This window comes from Diabrotica undecimpunctata, chromosome 4 (assembly GCF_040954645.1).
Source record: "Diabrotica undecimpunctata isolate CICGRU chromosome 4, icDiaUnde3, whole genome shotgun sequence".
NCBI classification, from domain to species: Eukaryota; Metazoa; Arthropoda; class Insecta; order Coleoptera; family Chrysomelidae; genus Diabrotica; species Diabrotica undecimpunctata.
The window spans coordinates 3,618,798-3,638,048 of NC_092806.1; the positions used below are offsets into that span (position 1 = coordinate 3,618,798).

A 19,251-nucleotide genomic window follows, 5' to 3' on the forward strand; every position below is an offset into this window, starting at 1 on the left:
AAAAATATCTTTTAACTTTAAATTGACCTTAATAACGAAAACTAGATGAAATTATATAACTAATACTAATTTACATTAAAAAATAAGAGCTTCACTTAGGATTTTAAGTATTATAAGATTAGATTAAGTGAACATCATATAAATTTGTCGTTTGAAAATACATTTTTAATAAAAAGCATAATGGTGTTGATTAAATGTTTGTTTTCTTTAATTTTAACCTTTTACTTAGTAGTGAGTATATTTTGTATATGTTCGCTTGATTATTTACTAATTTTTTTTTATTTTCTATAAAGTTAGCTACTTTTAATCATTAGGTACACGTTATTCATTTTTCTTTCTTTAAAATTTGTGAAGGATGAATGATAATTCTGTAGAAAAATTATAACATCGTTAATATTAAAATTGTCATCTATTTTTATCTTATTACTGTATTTTTCCTAAATAAATTTTGACCAATTTTATTATTGTTTTTTTTTAGAACGGCGATGACGTTTTAGTGACTATACCAAATGGCCAATTACGAGGACGATTAGAGTATTCCATGAGAAAGGGCGTTACCTTTTACGCTTTTCAACAAATTCCTTTTGGAAAACCACCCGTTGGAGAATTGCGATTTAGGGTAAGAATAATTTAATATCACTCGAATATCACTCGACATGAAAAAGTATTTTGGTTATAAGAAGAAAGTGTGAGATATTTTAAAAAATAAGCTTAAATGTATATTCACTTCATGAATATTATTATATTATATTACATAATATTATTAGTATTATTCATATAACAATAATCTACGAAACCTAACATAAATAATATAGTATAGGAGCCAGTGTTGTTTCGTGGCCGGTCAAAATCCACGGCCAAGAAGCTTAAACGTGCGCTAGCTAGTACAAAGATGGACTTTTTCTGTGATATTAATAATGATCCTGATTTTTTGATAGTCTTTCTTATCGAAACTTATAACAATTTATTAATAAAGCATTTTCCACTAAAAAAAGTACGACAAACTGCTGAAAAAACACCCGTGCAATAGTTTAATAATGAATTAAGGTCTTACAGATCTAATCTTATTATTAAATACATTGCAGATGCTACTAAGGATCCCGATTTGTTCAAACTATATAAACAACAAAAATTTGATTATAATCGGCAATTAAAAATTGCTAATAAGACAGCCTACTGTAATTTTATTACTAATTCCAATAATAAACCTAGAGACTGCTGGAAAATAGTAAATTTCGAAAGAGGCAACATAAAATCCAGTTCGGTACAGCCTAATCTACCTCCAGACGAAATAAATCAATTTTTTACTACAATTTCAGAGAATATAATAACATCTCTTCCCACTATTAATGTCGATGACCTATTCAATTATAGAAATTATCCTTCTCCTACTCCTAGCAAGTCCTTTGTTTTTGTCCCATTGTGCAACGACAGGTCTCTCAAATAATAAAGTCTATTAGTAATTCTAATTGTAGGGACGTTCACGAAATTAATAGCAAAATTTTAAAAGAAACTTACCAAATAGTTTTAGCACCTTTCACTCATCTTATTAATTTAATTCTATCAACTGGAAAATCTCCAGAGGTACTAAAATACTAAAAAGTACTACCAATTTACAAAAAGGCGATTCCTCAAAAACTGACAATTACAGACCCATAAGTGATTGAGTGTTTCACACGACATTTTGCTCCACAAATTAAATAACTATGGAATCAGAGGTATCCCTATGATTGGCCCATAACTTCTTATCTTTGTGGCAGACACCAGGCGGTAGGGCCAAAAGGTCATCTCTCCGATTTTCTATCCGTAAAAGATGGAGTCCCACAAGGTTCGGTCTTAGGACCTCTTTTGGTTATTTTGTCAACGATTTGCCTAAATTCATATCTCTGTACAAAACTATACAATTCGCAGATGATACGACATACGTTATATTAGAAAAAAATATTGATTTAAAAATGGGGAAAATAAGGAAGTTTCTACTAAATCTAGCTCATGGTTTGCTACAAACAAACTAAAACTTAACTCTGATAAAAAGCACAATTTGGTTATATCTGCAAGTAATTTACACAATGATCCAGATAACAGGACGATATTTAGGACAGGATATTTAACGGACGATGTTAAATACTCTAAATTGGTTCTCTGTTGAAAATAGACTGTTTTATTTCACCATGATTTTGGTCTTCAAAATAGTAAATGGCTTATCACCGGAATATTTCCAAGAATTCATTTCTTTCAACAAAAGTATTCATTCTTATAATAACCGAGGTTTAGATGACATTTATGTACCTAGAACTATGTATAAAAGTACGATGAATTCGCTCTTTTTTAAAATCTTCCTTAAATTTAATCAGTTACCTACATCTGGAAAAAAATGTACCAGTCTCAATAATTTCAAAATGTTACTTAAACAATATATCAAAAATTTATATAATTTATAACTCTCATCTGAGAGATTTGTAAAACGGCGTTTTTCAACAATTCGAAAGATATCCACATTTTGGCGCCCAACGTGGGGCACCAAATTGTAACGATTTGTTTTGCTTGCCCTATCTCCACCCCAGTAATTTCTGACCACAATTTTCAACCCCCTATAATGATCCCAATGTGGTATGCAAAATAACTGTTACAAGTTTAAAAGAACTTCTGAACTATTCAAGCCGACTCAAGAGCCTAATAGACTGACTTTTGTTTAGACTTCCCAATTGTTTAACAACATATAATTTACATAATAATATTATTCTTTGCTATTGTAAACTCTGTATTATAACTCCGTAGGTACTATTGTAACCCTTTGCACCCGTGTCAATGTCCAAATATATCGAGACACGTTAATTCGAAATAAAAAAAATATTTTTTTAATAACATCTTATTTTTAAACATGAATCTTTTTATTAACTAATTTTAGGAACCTCAACCAGCTGATCCATGGAGTGGAATATTAGATGCGAATCAAAATACAAAAGTGTGCTACCAAGTTAATGATTTTATTAACGTGAGCAGTATACAGACGGAAGACTGTCTCTATCTTAATGTTTATACACCAAAAGTAAGCATATATTCCTTGTACTACTTTTATAGTTCTTGAGTGATGGCTAATATTTATAATAAATGCCTCAATTTCTCCATTTCATAAATTTAGTGTAAATATTTATTAATTAACACAATTTTTGTCATATTAGTATCCATCAACCAATAACTCTTATCCTGTACTGTTTTTCCTTTATGGAGGAGGATTTCTGGGAGGAGCTTCAACATTTACGGCAGCAGGCCCACATTACCTTATTGAAGGTGAAGTAATCGTAGTGACAGCTAGTTACAGACTTGGCCCATTTGGTAAGTTTAGAAACAAATTGTTTTATTTCAATCACGATGTCTTCCTTAAGTTCTCCTTAATCTCTGCATTTGTTCTGCTTCTATATTCCTTTTGCTCTGTTCTGATTGGTCCCAGTTTGGTTCTCATAATTCTTAAGTCTTCTTTATCTTTTTATTGACCATCGCCATTGTTTCTCCTGCATATAATAATAATTATGGCTAATTATTCCAGTCCAGTCGCGAATGTTTTTCAGCCAGGATATTTGTCGTCTACCATAACCCCTTTTTTCTTTATTTTTAACCTTCACAATTAGCTGCAACAACTCGTATTTCTCATTTCAAAATATGGGTCTTTCTTTTTTTTTTAGTTGTGGTCAAAAGTTCTCTGTATCTTCCCATTCTGTGCAACGCCATTTCGTTCGTGATATGGTCGATCAATGACATTTTCCAAATTCCTTAAAAAAGTCACATCTCAATAGCTTCCACCTTTCTCATCAAGTCAACATTAACTTTGGCACCATAAAGAAGAATAGAGTGAATATTATATTTTACCATACGACATAGGATTTGCATATTGAGATTTTGATTACTTACAAATTTCCTCATCTTTAAAAAAGCTACTCTCTCCGTATGAGTTAATATTTGCAATGCAGGTGTTGCAAGTTACAGGGGTTGCATTGGCTTAAATTGAAGTGGTGATAAAATATAGTTGGTTTTCCAACAATAAGATTGTTCTAAGACACAAAGTTATGATCTAACAGTCATTACAGTTTCTATGATACAATCACCAGTTATGATAGGACATTTTGGATGGTATTGCTGGTGGTATAGTTTTATGTCACAAAATTAATAATTTATACTGATTAGAAAACAACTACAACACATTTTTTGTAGGTTTTCTTTCAACTGGAGACGCAGCATCACCAGGAAATTACGGATTGAAGGACCAAACTCTCGCTCTTAAATGGGTTAGAGACAACATTAAATATTTTGGTGGAGATCCCGATAAAGTCACGATCCATGGAGCTAGCGCTGGAGGGGCATCAGTTACTTACCACCTAGCGAGTCCACAATCCCAAGGTAATCAAGCTAATAATTTATATTGGGCAGAAAAATGTTTGTATAAACGTACAACATAAAAATATCAACATTTTTAGGTTTGTTTAGAGCAGGAATTTCTCACAGCGGATCACTCTTGACTCCGTGGGCTTATCAGGATGGAGCTAAAGAAATCGCTTACCGATTGGCCAAAGCTATCGACGGTAACTTCAATCTAACTGCTACAACTGAAGAGTTAGTAGAGTTTTTGAGATCAGCTACGGCTGACCAAGTTAATAAGGCTGCCCAAACTTTCCAGGTAAATAATTACGCAATGAGTTTGAGTTTGAGTAATGTTCTTAACAAAATAAATGTTTTATAGTAAGATTTACTTATTTTAGGAAAGCATTGGTAATGAACAAATTGTCCAAGGATTTTTCTTTGCTCCAGTTATTGAACAACCGAGTGAAACTGCTTTTATTACTGAACCAATGTACTCTATTGTGGAGGGTGGAAGGATGAGCAAAGTTCCTTTGTTTATCGGTATCAACTCAGAAGAAGCTCTGGACAGAATCACATGTAAGTAAATAGGTGACAGTATAAAAAATGGTACTGGACAATTTCCTTACTACAAATATTTAATATAAGCATAAATTTTTTATTTAGGTTATGAATGTTTATTTTTATTTAAAGTTTATTGGTCCAATCTAGTGTTTAGTTAAAGGCTAAAGTTCTTTTATATAAAACATTATTGAAATTCCATCAAAGATTATATGTATGTTTATAATAATATGTTCATTCTGTTTTTAGATTCCTATTTCCCATCGTCTCTCCAAGCATATGACGCTGACATCAAGCAGTTGGTAAATAGAAACATGCATATACAAGACGATGCTACCAAAGAAACTGTTGGGAATGAAATAAGAAACATTTATACTGATGGCCGTTTCCAAGACAATCTTGCTGCTGCTATAAAAGTAAGACAACTCCTTACTTCATTATAATATATGAAAAGTATTTGGTACACTATAGATATTTCGTACTGTAATAAAAATATTAATATGAAAGGCAACGTGTGCAAGGACAAAAAATAACCAAAGTCGATTTTAATGTTTTATTAGATATTATCTCCCATAACCAATAAAGCACTTGTGATAAAGAGATTAAATTAAACCTAATTTGTATTTAATGCTTCAGCATCACCATTCAGCCTTTCGTGTCCATTGAAAATAGGCCTCTCTCAGTTATTTCCAGTGTTCTCTACACTAGACCGCTTGTAACCAGTATATAGGCCATCCTATATAATAATAATATTCCAGATAATTCAGTTAAACAATGTGCGAATTAATGGAATCATAGGCTATTTTAACGAAAAAATAGTTTATTTAGAAACAAATTATATTTGACGAAACTATAAAGGTAAACTTACATAATTTAGTAGAAAATATGTCCCCTTTGGCTACAATTACTGCTTTTACCAGTTTCGGTATAGATTCTACGAGGTTCTGACAGTTTCCAGATATCCTTTCATTTCGAAATCCAACCTAAATGACCGCTTCTATAATTTTTATTTTTGTAGTACAGTCGGTTTTGCGCAGTCTAGCTTTGCAAATGGCCCATAAATTTTCAATGGGGTTAAGGTTTGGCAAATTACCAGGCCAATCTAAAAGATTAATCTCCTTGTTTTTGAAAAATTCCATCATTTGCTTTGACTTGTGACAGGAAGCAGAATCCTGTTAAAGAATCGCTCCTACTTAGGGCTGACATTTTGGGAGTATTGTTCAACATGGATTGGTACCAAAGATCCAACCCCCATGTATGAAAAACATCCCCAAAACATTTTTTTGACTGGATGTTTTACTTTTTGATCAATATGAGATGGTGTAGGGTTTTCATTGTCAGACTTCCTGGCGAATTTCGACCGCTGTCCCTGAACTGTGAGGTGAGTTTCATCTGTAAATATGACTTTTTTGTAGTCGTCTACAGTCCAATTAGAGTATTTTTCTGCCCACTATAGCCTTGGTTTCTTCATTCGTTCAGTTAGAAGCTGTTTTTTCTGTGGACGCATTGCCCTTCTACCATTCTCCAAAAGTCTTTTCCAAACATCGAGTCATGAATCAGTAGACCTGGTGATGCTAGATCTCTTGGCTTGTTTTTCTTGGGTCCAATTTGCTCTTTCGAAGAAAAATCTTTCATCTGCTGGTGCTGTTTTTCTCTTTCTTCCTCATGTTCCTAACCTTTTCAGATCCATTGATCCTGTTTCTCGTTTACGCTTTAAAATCTTGCTTACTACACACGCTCTTGCGATTTCCCTTTGTGGCATAGAAGAGTAAAGAAAAAAGTAAGGTTATGTTTTCAGTTCTTGGTCAGTTATAAATGTGTGAACAGTGCTGCCAACTGTGAATATTGAAAAATGTCATAATGCATCCATTAATTCGCACAACACTGTAGGTTATTCCTCCAAATCCTGTTTAGAGTCCCACAGAAAGCGTTTTAGATAATTGGAGTGAATCACGCCTAAATTATAGGTTAGTCAACTGGCCGTCTTTTATGAAAACTTCACAGGTCCTGTCGTATAGTTGGTTCATCCTCCGTTGTATCTTGGATACCTGGATGATTACCAGCCGCCGCTCTAGAGAAGGAAAGAAGGTTCTTCGATTCCATGTTATTATTTGAGATTTAACTTGGCTCGGATTGACACTAACTAGAGAATATATCTGAGAGCTCTGCTGTCAATGGGGTGTTCCAAATTTCTTACATATCTTACATTAGTAAGGGTTAAGGAGTATTCTATGCTCAGAAGGTACCTCTGAGATATCAGTTTCTCTAGTCTTGATGTGCAATCGGTGCTATCGTTGTAACTGTATGTAACTGATAGTTTCAGTTTACAAGCAAAGCAGTAACATCTTCAGAAGATGCCAACCCCTAGTGTTGGAGAAACGTTGAGAACTAATCTTAGAAGACAACGGCCTAACAGCCCAAATAAACAGGTTAACAAGGTATCATTGAGTAGTGAGATTGGGAAACCGCAAAAAACCAATCTTCCCCTGTCCGGCGTAATGAAAATGATTGAGCTATAGGTGGGTGAGGTAAGCTAGCGGAGTAGCTTCAAGGATGTCAGCGTATTCACCTGAGAGTTCGTCAATACAAGCCAGCATTAGAATGGACGGAATGTGAAGTTTTTTGTTTTGTGGTCTCCGGGTTCTTACATGACCTAGATAAGAGCAGGAACTTTTCAGGGTGTCTTGGGTGATAAAGTGGCGCGCCGTTAATGGTTCTGAGGGTAAAGTTCCTGTTGAGAGTTTTGATTCTCTAGATGATTGTGGCAACATTTGCGGTGTTGTGGATTTCACGGGATGAGAAGTCCCAGGGTTTTCTGCATACGCTACGCAGAATCCTGCGCTCCGCAGCGATCAGTTTTTTCTTTTCATAATCTTTTAGAAGGCAATATAAGTGAGACTTATACTCCATAACGGGCCGAATGAATGTTTTATAAGTTTGTACGAGAAATTTTGTTTATGTTTTTCCAATTTCCCCTGTAAGTGGTATGAGAAGGCGGGCTCGATTTCTGATCCTGTCTAAAGTTGCCTTTAGATCATGTTCCCAGTAGAGTGTCTTAGTGAAAAGAACACCTAAATAGGAAGCTGTCTGGATAATATCGACCCTTTTTCCCATCAAATTCAAAGGGAATTGTTCGTCGTCGCGGACGACGACTCTTACTGCGGAACACAATCGATTGTGTTTTTGCAGAGTTAAATGTAACGCTCCTCTTATTGCACCATTCGGCAACGCCGTTTAAAAGAGTTTGTGCTCTTCTAAAAGTTCTCTCAGGAAAATAACCGTTCGCTGTTGTGAGGAGGGCAGTATCATCTACGTAGAGAAACAGTTGAATGCCTGGGATGTTTTGATTTAAAATGTTGCTGTTGTATATTATGTACAATAGGGACGTTAGCACTGAGCCTTGGGGAATTCCAGCACGTGGAGTAAAAGGGTTTGAAAATTGATCGCTTATTCTCACTCTGACAGTTCGATATATTAGGTAAGAATGTATAATTGTTATGAATTGGAGGGGAAGCCTGATTTCAAACCGAAAAATGCACTGATTTTAAGCCTGTTCGTGGTTGCTCCCACTCACATATGCGCAATGATTTCCCAGTCGAGAGGCCAATAAACTAATGAATAATAACTGTGATTTTTATTGGACAAGAAAGAACCGTTCGTTCCGGCTTCGCTATATTTCGATTTCAAAGGTTAATAAAGACAAAATAAGAGATATGAAAGTAAAGTTTTATTAAAAATGTATTATTATTGATATATTTCATTTACTAATATGCTAATGTAGTATTTCAGTGATATGTCATTTACACGCCCACTTATTCGTCACGCGCACATGCAGTCCATATACAGCGACGTTTATTTCTACCAATTTTCTTACCATGGACAACTAGGAGGAAATCGACCATATCTTGAAGGTAATAATTATTTTTTACTAATGAAATAAACGTGTTAGATCATTTCTTAATGTACCTATTTATTGTATGTATTATGATATTCTTTATTTAAACGTTGTTTACCGGGCTATAAGCCTTGAAGCGGAATTATTTCTTAATGACGTTTCGACAGACATTATCAGACGTAATGCAAAAACGATTTGACTTATACATTTTAATATGTTCTGTGATTGATTTTTTTTATTGCCTTTTTTTTTATTTTACTTCAAAATACTCGTAAAATTTGAGACTATATCAAAACAGAGGTCGAAACTTTGAATTGCTCATTTATAATACTAAAACTTTTAGGTGCTGATAGGGTAGCTCACGGCGAAGAAAGTAACTACGTTTGGTGTTACGGAAACTGGTCATATTTGGAATATTTTCCACCAGCCGATGTCTTAACCAGTGAAAGATATCGTACCTTAATTACCAACTTCGTGAAATATTTGTAAGTATTTTTTGATGAAGCATATAAGTATAATATATTGCAGATAATATTGAACATTGTGATCTAAAATAAGTAATAAAACTGTGGATAGTGTTTTAAGAAATTCCAATAAAATTGTTAAAAATAATAACCAATATCGATCATAATATTACAAACCTTTTCTATTTGTTCTCTTTTAAACTTTACAAATGTGGATAAAATGCAACAAACACCGAAAGTGAAATTGTTTTTAATCTCTATGATAACACTTAATAGTAAATTAACAAACATTTCAAATTAACTCTTGAACGAATATGTATTTTGAATACATAAAATTGACAGTAGTTCCTAATATCTTACTGGAATAATAGTACAGAATTTTAGCAAGTTTTAGCAATTTATTAACGTTTTACTCAGACTTACTTCAAATCATTTACAAATTGTATTACTGGTTGCCTATTATAGGATAAATTGTGTTCCAAACCTAATGATAAAGCAAAGAACATTCGTCGACTGTATGCAATAGTGCCACAACACAAAAACTGGTAATTTTTTATAACAGAGGTTTAAAGTTTGTGTGCCAATAATTTTGTCTTATTTGTTTTACTACATGGATTGGGATTTTTGGAAAACAATAAATTTTGGTGTATTTGGGAGAGCGTTAGCTAGCCTTTAATGAATTGTAACACAGACTTTTAAATTCAACGATAATTTTGAGTTGTGCCACTATTGCACATCAACATTTTATCTGTCAAGACTAATTAAGACAAAGACAAAACTGGTATTTTATTTTGTTATTCCTATTAACTGAAATAAAGGTTCAATAAAGAATATTACAAGTACTTGAATAAGAGAATTGTGTTTATTAACAACTATAAGAAAAACTAAATAAAAAAAAGTATACCTTAGTAATATTAGGAAAAGTTATGATTAACAATGCTTTAAATGTCGGTAGAAATCAGCGTGAGTTGGTGGAACACTCTTGTCTTCACAAAGGCTGGTAAGGTACTTTCTCTTCTTTTCAGTTATTGGCAGGCTGCCAGTGTAAGCCTTTTCTAGTTCTATAATATCCAAGCTTTTCTTGTTTTTTCTTGATGGTATCAACTGATCTGTACTCTTCTTGTGCAAATGAAGTTTTAAAATAGTAGTGAGTATCAGAGCCTTTTTTTACATGAATTTCATAAATATCGTCGAAATGAAAAGTATTTCCTTCATGTATCAGTATAGTGTAATGAGTCAGTAGATAAATAAGCTCTTCTTTTAAAGCTTTAGTGATATTTCTTTCTATTAAAGAGTGGCAGTTGTCACCCTGATTTTGAGTATGGCCGAGAACCAAATACCGATGAGTTATAGAATAAATTTTGAAATGAGTTACAGCGTACCTACTGATTCATTGCAATTAAGTACTTGTTTTTTCTTTGGCCACCACAATTGGTTGAGTAAAATCTGAATTTCAAATCGTCAGAAACTGTTTTTATAGATGTTTGTTTCAAATACATCAGCAGGCACGAATCAATTTCTATGGCACCTTTACTGCCTTCTCCTTGAGAGAAAGTCTCCTTTTGGTGTCGGTAGAGTAGCTTGTAGGTCAAAACAAGCAACTTTTTGTAAGTTAGTTACATTTTCTTTTTCAAGCATTTTTAGTTCCCGGCTTAAGTTTTCTCGTTATGATGGTTATTATAAACAAGTCAGTATTTTTCACAATACCAACATTGATCTTTTTGGGAGAAAAGAATGCAAGTAGAATTCATAATTAAAAAGTTTACGATAAAAACCAATTTTTACAAATTCATCATTGTCTCTTTGGCAATCAGCTCTATAATAATCATTGTACAGATCTGTCAATGTTATACCTTCTATATATTTTTTTATTCACTTGTAACGTGAATTTTTGAGTTAAGCCACTATTGCATACAGCCGACGATATACGCATATTATGACAAATATAGATACAACTTGCTGAGTGCTTTTGTTGTTACTATTATCAGTCCAGTTGTCACTAAAAACGGGACTAACAAGCTGAATTTTGCCTAAAATATCAATTTTTGGAGCCCAAAAATATTTACTACTCCTACCACCGGGCTTTCTTCTAAAACCCCCTTGCAGGGATGGAAAACAGATTTACTAAGAATCTGTACGTCGTAAAGTGTTTCAAATAAGAAATGTAGCTGAAATCCTTTTGACAAAAAATGTTTATTAAACTCGGTTCACTATTCCCAGTCCGAACTGTCTAGTGAATTTAGTAATTATTTTTTTGCGAAGGTAGTTACTTTTTGACAGACTAAAAGTGGCTGGAAATTACTATACAACCAAGCACACGTACTTATAGCCAATATTAATAGTAAACAAACTAAATAGTAAATAAAATAGAACTTTGCGAATTACTGACAATCAATATTTATTTATCTGCACCATATAATAAATAGTTATGTTAAATTATAACAACTAAATATATATTTTTTAAATATATACTACCCAAAATTTGATGGGTTTAGTATACACTTCGACTATTTAGAATAATTCTTCTTTTTTTAAAGAAAGAAGTCTGTAATAGTAGGATACTTCAGCTATTAATACTGAGAAGTAGGAATTGTTGTGTTGTAGGTTTCCGACAATGAATCTGTCAAAATATGCCCCAGCTAAGCGAATGGAGTTTAGCACTTTTTGTGTAGAATGAACCTTAACTTTATTTATTTTTAAATTTTCATCAACTGCTGTAAAAGTAACCTTAATATAACTTCTAATGTTTGTAGGAATCCAACTCCAGAGCCCTCAGAACTTTTGGAGAACATCATTTGGCCGCCGGTGAAAAACTACGATTTCAAGTACCTAAACATCAATGACACTTTAAGTATCGAGACTGATCCCAAAAATTTAACTTATCCACAGTGGGTTAAATTGTACGACGATGATAGCTACAGACCATTTATTACTTATTAAATGTAATAAAGATATATTTTATTGTTATTTGATTTTATTTATCAAAATTGCGATATTATCATTACTTCCCTCATCATTGCTGTAGATTCTTCTATGTCCAAGACCATAAATAAAAACAATTGTAAAAAAAATATTTATTAAAAACTTATCAAATACACTTAAACTAAAAAGCCTTCCTTTTTGATAGAAAAAACACATCATTCGTTAACCTGTGCCTCGAAAGTGAGAGCTCTAGACAAGTTTCTGGCGGCAGCTAATCTTAAGATTTCTATTTTATCGTCTAACTCGGGCAAATCTTTCTTTTCCTCCAAGCAATGCATGATGGTGAATGTGTCGTTTGAGGAAAATACCATGTCGGCGCTTTCCAGCAAGGGGATTGATTCTATTAAGAGGACATACCAGAAGCTAAAAAAGAGAAGAATGTCAGTCGAAAAAATTATATTGCTGAGAAAATACTGTAGTACCATTTTCTTCCTATTTGCTAATCAGATATACTCAAAATGGATGCAAAGTTATTAAAATATTGTTAAAATGTTTACAATTTACCTAAAATCGTGTAAAAACTTATTTTTTTTAAATACTAGCAAAAATTAAGTGTTCAAACGATTAATAAAATTCTGTTAATTTTCATTTTTCATAAGAAACTACATTTTGTATAGCTTTGGTAACACTAACCACGGTTAGGTACCTCTATAGAACATACAAAACTGAAATCGCTGTCAATGCTTGTCATTATTCACTGTGACAAACTGTAATTTTCAGCATTTAACAGAAATGTTAAATAGTTAAAAAGTTACAGAATAGATAGCAATTAGGTATATGTAGTATTAGTTCAGTGAGGGCATTTCTAAATAGTTGTTTATACAATAACGACATATAAATCTCAATGATGAAATGCAAAACATTTACTAATAAAAAACCAATATGCATTCTCTGCAAAAATTAGCGGCATACTTAAAGAAGATGAAGAAAATTAAACAACAAAGTATGGATATCATAAATGTCAGTCTTAAGTCATAAATAACTTAAGTTTATGATTTCTAAGACAATTGTTTCATTTAAAAGTAAAAATATGTTTTTATCTCTTTTGTTTCAGATTGCCAAATCTGGTAAGATTTAAATACATCAATGCAAGTAATGTTGCCTACCTTACAGTTTTGAAATATGACAACAACAGAAATATCACACGTGAGGACGTTTTAGTTTTATTATCATATTTTAAAGCTAAAAAAATTTAGTAAAACTGAAATATCTTTAAGAAAACAATCTATTTAATTTTAATTTAATTATTGATATTACCTCATATTGTGAAAATAAGGAAGGTAATGGTGAACTTACTATTTAGGTATTATTTTTGAAGCCAACAGTGAAATTAATAGGGCAGCTGCTTCCTTGTACTCCCCGTTTTGATATAATTTATGAAATTCATAGTATTTACCTAGAAATAATTAATTTTGGGTTAATCACATAATACCATGAATTTATCTAATTTTAACTTACCTAAAAATATTAATCTATCACTGACGAGCATGCCAGATCCCAAATTGTCCAACAAATCGGTACTTCCCAACCTGCCACTTTTGATATAATCTTGCAAATATTTGTCGGCTAAGAAGGACGTGAATGGACCGTCCTGCGATTTTAAAGCCCACGACAGAGCATTACCTAATCTTCCTCTCCGCATCGACAACATTCCTTGCACTTTACAAACACTCTGAACTGCAGAAATAGAAATAATATCAATATAAGATTATTAACATTTAAAAAAATCTTTATTTAAATATTTAGGTACAAGTACTAGGTAGATACAAAACTCAAAAAGAAAAATGGTAAAAAAGCACCAGTTTTCAAAAAACTGATGCCTGCATGTGAGCACATTTAGAAAAACGGCCCAATATACACAAAAACAATTGAACACTCTTTGTTGCAAAAACTGTAAAACTATTTTACCATATAAGTAATTTAACCTTTAACAAATGAAATAAAAATATGACAATGTGCAGAGTTTCTCTAAACTGTTACAAACAGTTTAGAGAAACTATTAACAAAAACTTACCAACATGGGTTAACTCTCTATTTTTGGCTTCCCTCAAAACCTTCTGTGCCTTGGCTTCAGTGTCCATGTGAATTCGGGGCAGAAGTAATTCGATAATTTGTAATCCATCATTGGGACAATGGTCTAAATATGTCAACCCAACTTGCCATAACGACTTGTGGCCCATCAAGCTTGTTCCATAATCTAGGATGAAGGATTCTCGAAGTTTTTCAGCTGAACTAAAATATAGAGTGCTTATTATTTAATTTTTGATGCAAAAGATCTATTAGTGCCAATTGGACGAATGACAGACTTAAATGCCCTGACAGTAAATGGTATGATCTTTCTTATGCCATCATGTGACATTTCTACCTTGTAAAACTATTTACTTAATGTGTCCTTTCATTTGACTTAAGTATATTTAACGCTTGTATACATAGTAATTTTCTTTCTAATACTTAATGCTACAACTACAATACTTTCTTTTATATTACAAGCAAATAAATACAAGTGAACCAATCAGCCTTGATATACCCATTGGTCAGAGACGAAGAGGAAGACCCAGAACAAGGTTCCTTGATAACATTGATGAAGACATGAAAAATATGGGAATACATGCTTGGCGAAGGAAGGCGATGGATAGGGATGACTGAAGAGAAATTCTTGAGGAGGTTAGGGCCCATGCAGTGTGATGATGATGATGAATCAATCAGCAAGTCAACTAATCTATTTTCAAGGCAAGACAAAAATTTTCTGAAGAGTCCAAGAAGACTGAAAGAATCTATTTTGTATGAGTCTAAAAGTTTCTTTTCTAGGGACAAGAAGAAGGAACTAATTATTTAAATAGATCCAAAATCCAAACAATTAAAATGCATAGTGCCTCGACATTAATAAGAATTGTGGACAAATTAGGAGTGAGTTTTTTGAACCGAAATTTTAAGATGTGGATTCAGGAAACTTCAAAAAGTATGTTTATAAAATATCAAAGAACCTTCAAGTCTCTCTGATCAAGAAAAACAAATTTTTTCCATCGGAATCTCCTAATCAAATAAATACTTATAGCAATCTGATATGGAAAAATAATTTAACCAAAGAAAAAGATGCCTAATTATTAGTCGAATAGAATAATTATATACAACTTCATTAAAAAATATGCCTACTATATCTTATATTAATTTTAAGAACAAAAGTACTTACAAATCAGGTACTTCTTTTTCCAAGTCCACTAATCTTCCACAATGATATAAGAGATCTGTTAAATGGCTTACAAACCAACCATTATCGTACATGTTCTGAATTTCTTTAATGACCTAAAAAGATAATTCAAAGAAAAGACTAAACTACATTTTATGAAATTATTGAACAAAAATTAAATTTTTGGTGTAAAACTTACTCAAAGTACCTTGAATGGTAAGTTTACCTTAAAATATTACAAAATTTATATTGCCAAAGAACAAATTGGTAGTTTGGTCTAACAATAGTTTGGGAATGCAATGTATATAGATAAAACTTTGAACGAGTAGGAGGATATGATTAATTAAAATGAAAATCATTTGAAAAATCAAAAGCAATCAAATTAATGGAGCCAATGTAAAGGTGATTCCTATTCTTATTTACCAAATTCATATAGGAACTGTCAAACAATATGAATGACTTCTACTTTACCTGAAATATATCAAAATCCATAGCAGCTAACAACACCTTATCCAACTGCTTCAGATGATTGTTCATCCTCAACTTGTTAATTGACCTTTTCGCAAATTGACCTAACTCAAATGACTTGATAGTGGGTTCAGTAAAGAATAACCAACCTGCCAAATAAGCATACCAGACCTCACAATAGTCTTGAATTTCTATCCAGGCTTGTTCTTCTCCAACTATAAGCTGAAAAGTTCAATAAATATTACATATACAGTACAAAAGAATACAAGAAAAAAATACTTACCCTAGTCATGAGATCTAAATTTTTCTCAGAACTGAAAAGTTTGGCATCAATTTTTGAGTGTACATCCATCGTCCAATGCCTCCACTGCATGTTGAATTCATTTATAGGAGTACCACTAGCACCCTAAAAATATATGGCTCACTTAATACAAGTGATCCTAGTGTCATACTAATAAGGCAATAATGATATGAACGCTTTTGTGCAAGAATTACATACATTCTTTTACAGTTTCTACTAACAAATAAATGATGTCAAAGAGGATGGCACAATCATACTATTGCCAATGAAAGAAGTTTTTAAGGTTGTATAAACGCTCAAAAATAAAAAAAAAACCTGACAAATGTGGAAAAGTTGCGAAGACTCTAAAGGCAGAAGGTGAAATGATAAAACAAAATACACCAACTTATACATGAAATCCGGGAACAAGAAAAGATGCTGAAAGAGTAATCCAAAGGGCTATGTACAATAAACAAAAAATGGAATAAGCTTTGCTGCAAAAAGTTATAGAGAGATCACTCTATTAAACACTTGTTACAAAATACTAGCTAATATTCTATTTGACAGAATGAATAGGTATACTCATCAGATGCTAAGGGAATACTAAGCTGTAACTGCTATGTCGTTATGATTGGAGAGGTTTGCTGAGGAAGGCCAGGGCTATAGAGCCACAGGATGGACTACTTTACTCATGCAATGTTTCTAATACTACAACTTTGTTTAACATCAACATGTTTTGTAACTTACATTAAATATAGGCATAGCTCTCAGAATCTGGTCAACCATTCTGAAAGTGCTATTGTCAGATGCAGAATGTTGCTTCAATAATGCCATCACAAGTGGAATTCGTCCCTGCAATAATGCTCCCAAAACTGTATTCCAATATTCTGGGTTTGCTTCTAAGCCAATGTTATTTTCTGCAAGCATATTTGCAGCATTTCTCTCATGTTCTGGAAAATGGAACCTGACCCACTCTAAAACTTGAGATAAAACTACATTTCCCGGCACTGTATCTATAAACAGGATCTCACATAAATGCCAGATGCATTCGATTGAATAGAATACTGTGATGTAGTTTTGTAACTCGATTTTATCTTCTAGTTTGGACTTGGTGAGTTCATCTTGTAGGTTTTCTAGACAAGCTCGTATTATGGAACGATATTGCCTACTTATTTTGAACAATTCTGAACGTATGTCAGGTGTTTTATTCCCAACTAAGGCTTGTATGGACAGAAATACCCCATTAGATTCATTCACTAATTTTCTTAATATCGAGTGAAATAATACTACATCCTGTCTGAGATGAAATACGGAGACTGGGGTAGTTGATGAAAAATGGCTGGGTTCATCTTTTTGGCGAATATTTCGCTTTTCATAAGCAAAAACCGAAATGTGATCTAATGGTAACCATGTCCCAGCAATGCCAGCTTTCTTACAAACGTCGTTTGGAATTAACTAAAAATAAATTGGTTATTTATTGTTCAATATATCATCAGGTCTAACTTACGAATGTTTTCGCATCTGTTTCCATTTTAATTTGAATGATAACATGAGAGTGTAACCGGGCGTTATTGTTTGAGCAATTTGAGGTTACGTCTTTTAACACAAACACAATATATGCAACCAGTAATGCACCCGTTCCTTATAGAAGTGGGCTGAATTTTAAATACAGTTGGAACCGTGTATCTTTATATCTGTATTTATATACAGGGTGGTGAATCGGCAAACGGGCCATAGGAAAGCCAGCGGAAAATTCTAAATTGTTGAATTCCTGTTTCACTAATTATTTTACACCAAAAGTCAAGAAAAACTATTTGTAGAGGACTGAAATATGTATCGAAAACAAATGTTAAAATTGTTCTACGAATCAAACGTATTCCAAAATTTTGCAAGAATATAATATATTTTTCAGGCCACCCCTTAAAGTCAGGCCACACGCTGTGCAAGAATGACGATGTTTCTAATATTTGACAATATTTGAATTGCCAAAATTTTTATTTTGTGATGTATTGTTTAAAAAACAATAAAGTTGATGAAAAATGTATTCAGTTGAGGGGAAAGTAGCAATAATAAAAATGTTTTATTCAGGCAATAGTGCGCGAATTGTCAGTTCTTTATTTAGCGAAAGATATCGCAATAAACCAATTCCAAGTCATTCAACAATTCAAAGGATATTACAAAATTTTGAAAATACTGGGACCGTGATTTCTAATTGTACCTGTACAAACAATATTGCTGAGGTACCAAGAAATTTAGAAAATCAACATTAAATAAATGTATTACAACCCTGACTATGTCCTATCTCAAGAGTTGTCAATTTTGAAACATTAAAAATGACATATTTTGAATGTTTGAATGACTTCTGGTAGATCTTTTTGGTTACTGATTACTTCTTAAGTAAGTGTGTCAGGGGCTTTGTATAGTTCGCTGTAGAATTTAGTCACGAGTTGTATTATTTCATTTCTGTCTGTAATTCTGGTGTTCTCGTTTGTTACAGCAACAATTTGCTTCTTCCCAATGATTAATGCTTGTCTTATTTTCTTATAGTTTTTCCTGTTTTCCATTGCATTGTCTACCAGTCTTTCATTGTACTTTCTTATATCTTCCTTAATATTTTTCTTTATTGTCTTACAAAGTTCAGTGTATTGTATTCTCTGTATGTTGCTACGTACTTTCATTTCCATTCTTTGTTTTAGCATTATTTTAGTTTTATCAGACAGTTTACTATGTTCATTTTGTTGTTGCGGGCCTCCGATTTCTTTGACACTATCAAGGATGATTTCTATTAATTGAGAGCTGTCGATTTGGTCACGTAATCGTTCATCAATTGTCCTTTGGTAGTGATCTGACTTTTCTTTTAGATTGGTAATATTTATACCGGTTACTCTTGGTTTTGTGATTAACTTTATTCTTTCTAGTTTCAGATCTATGTAGAACAATTTTTGCTCCGATTAATCTATGGTCACTGCCTGTTTGAAATTTATTTATTACACTGACATCTTTTATTGTAGTAATCTTCTTGGTTAGAATGAAGTCAATTTCATTCTTAGTGATTCCATTT

The 19,251-nt window shown here is 32.6% G+C and overlaps 2 protein-coding genes across 2 annotated transcripts; one reads left to right on the top strand and one right to left on the bottom strand.

Moving 5' to 3' along the window:
• The first annotated feature begins 133 nt into the window (after positions 1 to 133).
• Positions 134 to 12,240, top strand: LOC140439048 (para-nitrobenzyl esterase-like). Its single transcript, XM_072528689.1, has 11 exons — positions 134 to 231; positions 479 to 619; positions 2,909 to 3,049; positions 3,183 to 3,336; positions 4,210 to 4,395; positions 4,473 to 4,672; positions 4,755 to 4,932; positions 5,164 to 5,330; positions 8,696 to 8,825; positions 9,153 to 9,294; positions 12,027 to 12,240. The coding sequence occupies exons 1-11, from the start codon at positions 181 to 183 to the stop codon at positions 12,211 to 12,213; spliced, it is 1,677 nt and encodes a 558-aa protein (XP_072384790.1). The 5' UTR covers positions 134 to 180; the 3' UTR covers positions 12,214 to 12,240.
• Positions 12,241 to 12,332: 92 nt separating this feature from the next.
• On the bottom strand, positions 12,333 to 17,826 carry Nup75 (nuclear pore complex protein Nup75). Its single transcript, XM_072528688.1, has 9 exons — positions 17,698 to 17,826; positions 16,938 to 17,645; positions 16,194 to 16,316; positions 15,914 to 16,132; positions 15,446 to 15,558; positions 14,270 to 14,487; positions 13,714 to 13,932; positions 13,552 to 13,651; positions 12,333 to 12,618 (listed from the first exon to the last, which is right to left on the bottom strand). Exons 1-9 carry the CDS (start codon positions 17,719 to 17,721, stop codon positions 12,411 to 12,413), a joined length of 1,932 nt encoding a protein of 643 aa, XP_072384789.1. The 5' UTR covers positions 17,722 to 17,826; the 3' UTR covers positions 12,333 to 12,410.
• Positions 17,827 to 19,251: the final 1,425 nt, after the last annotated feature.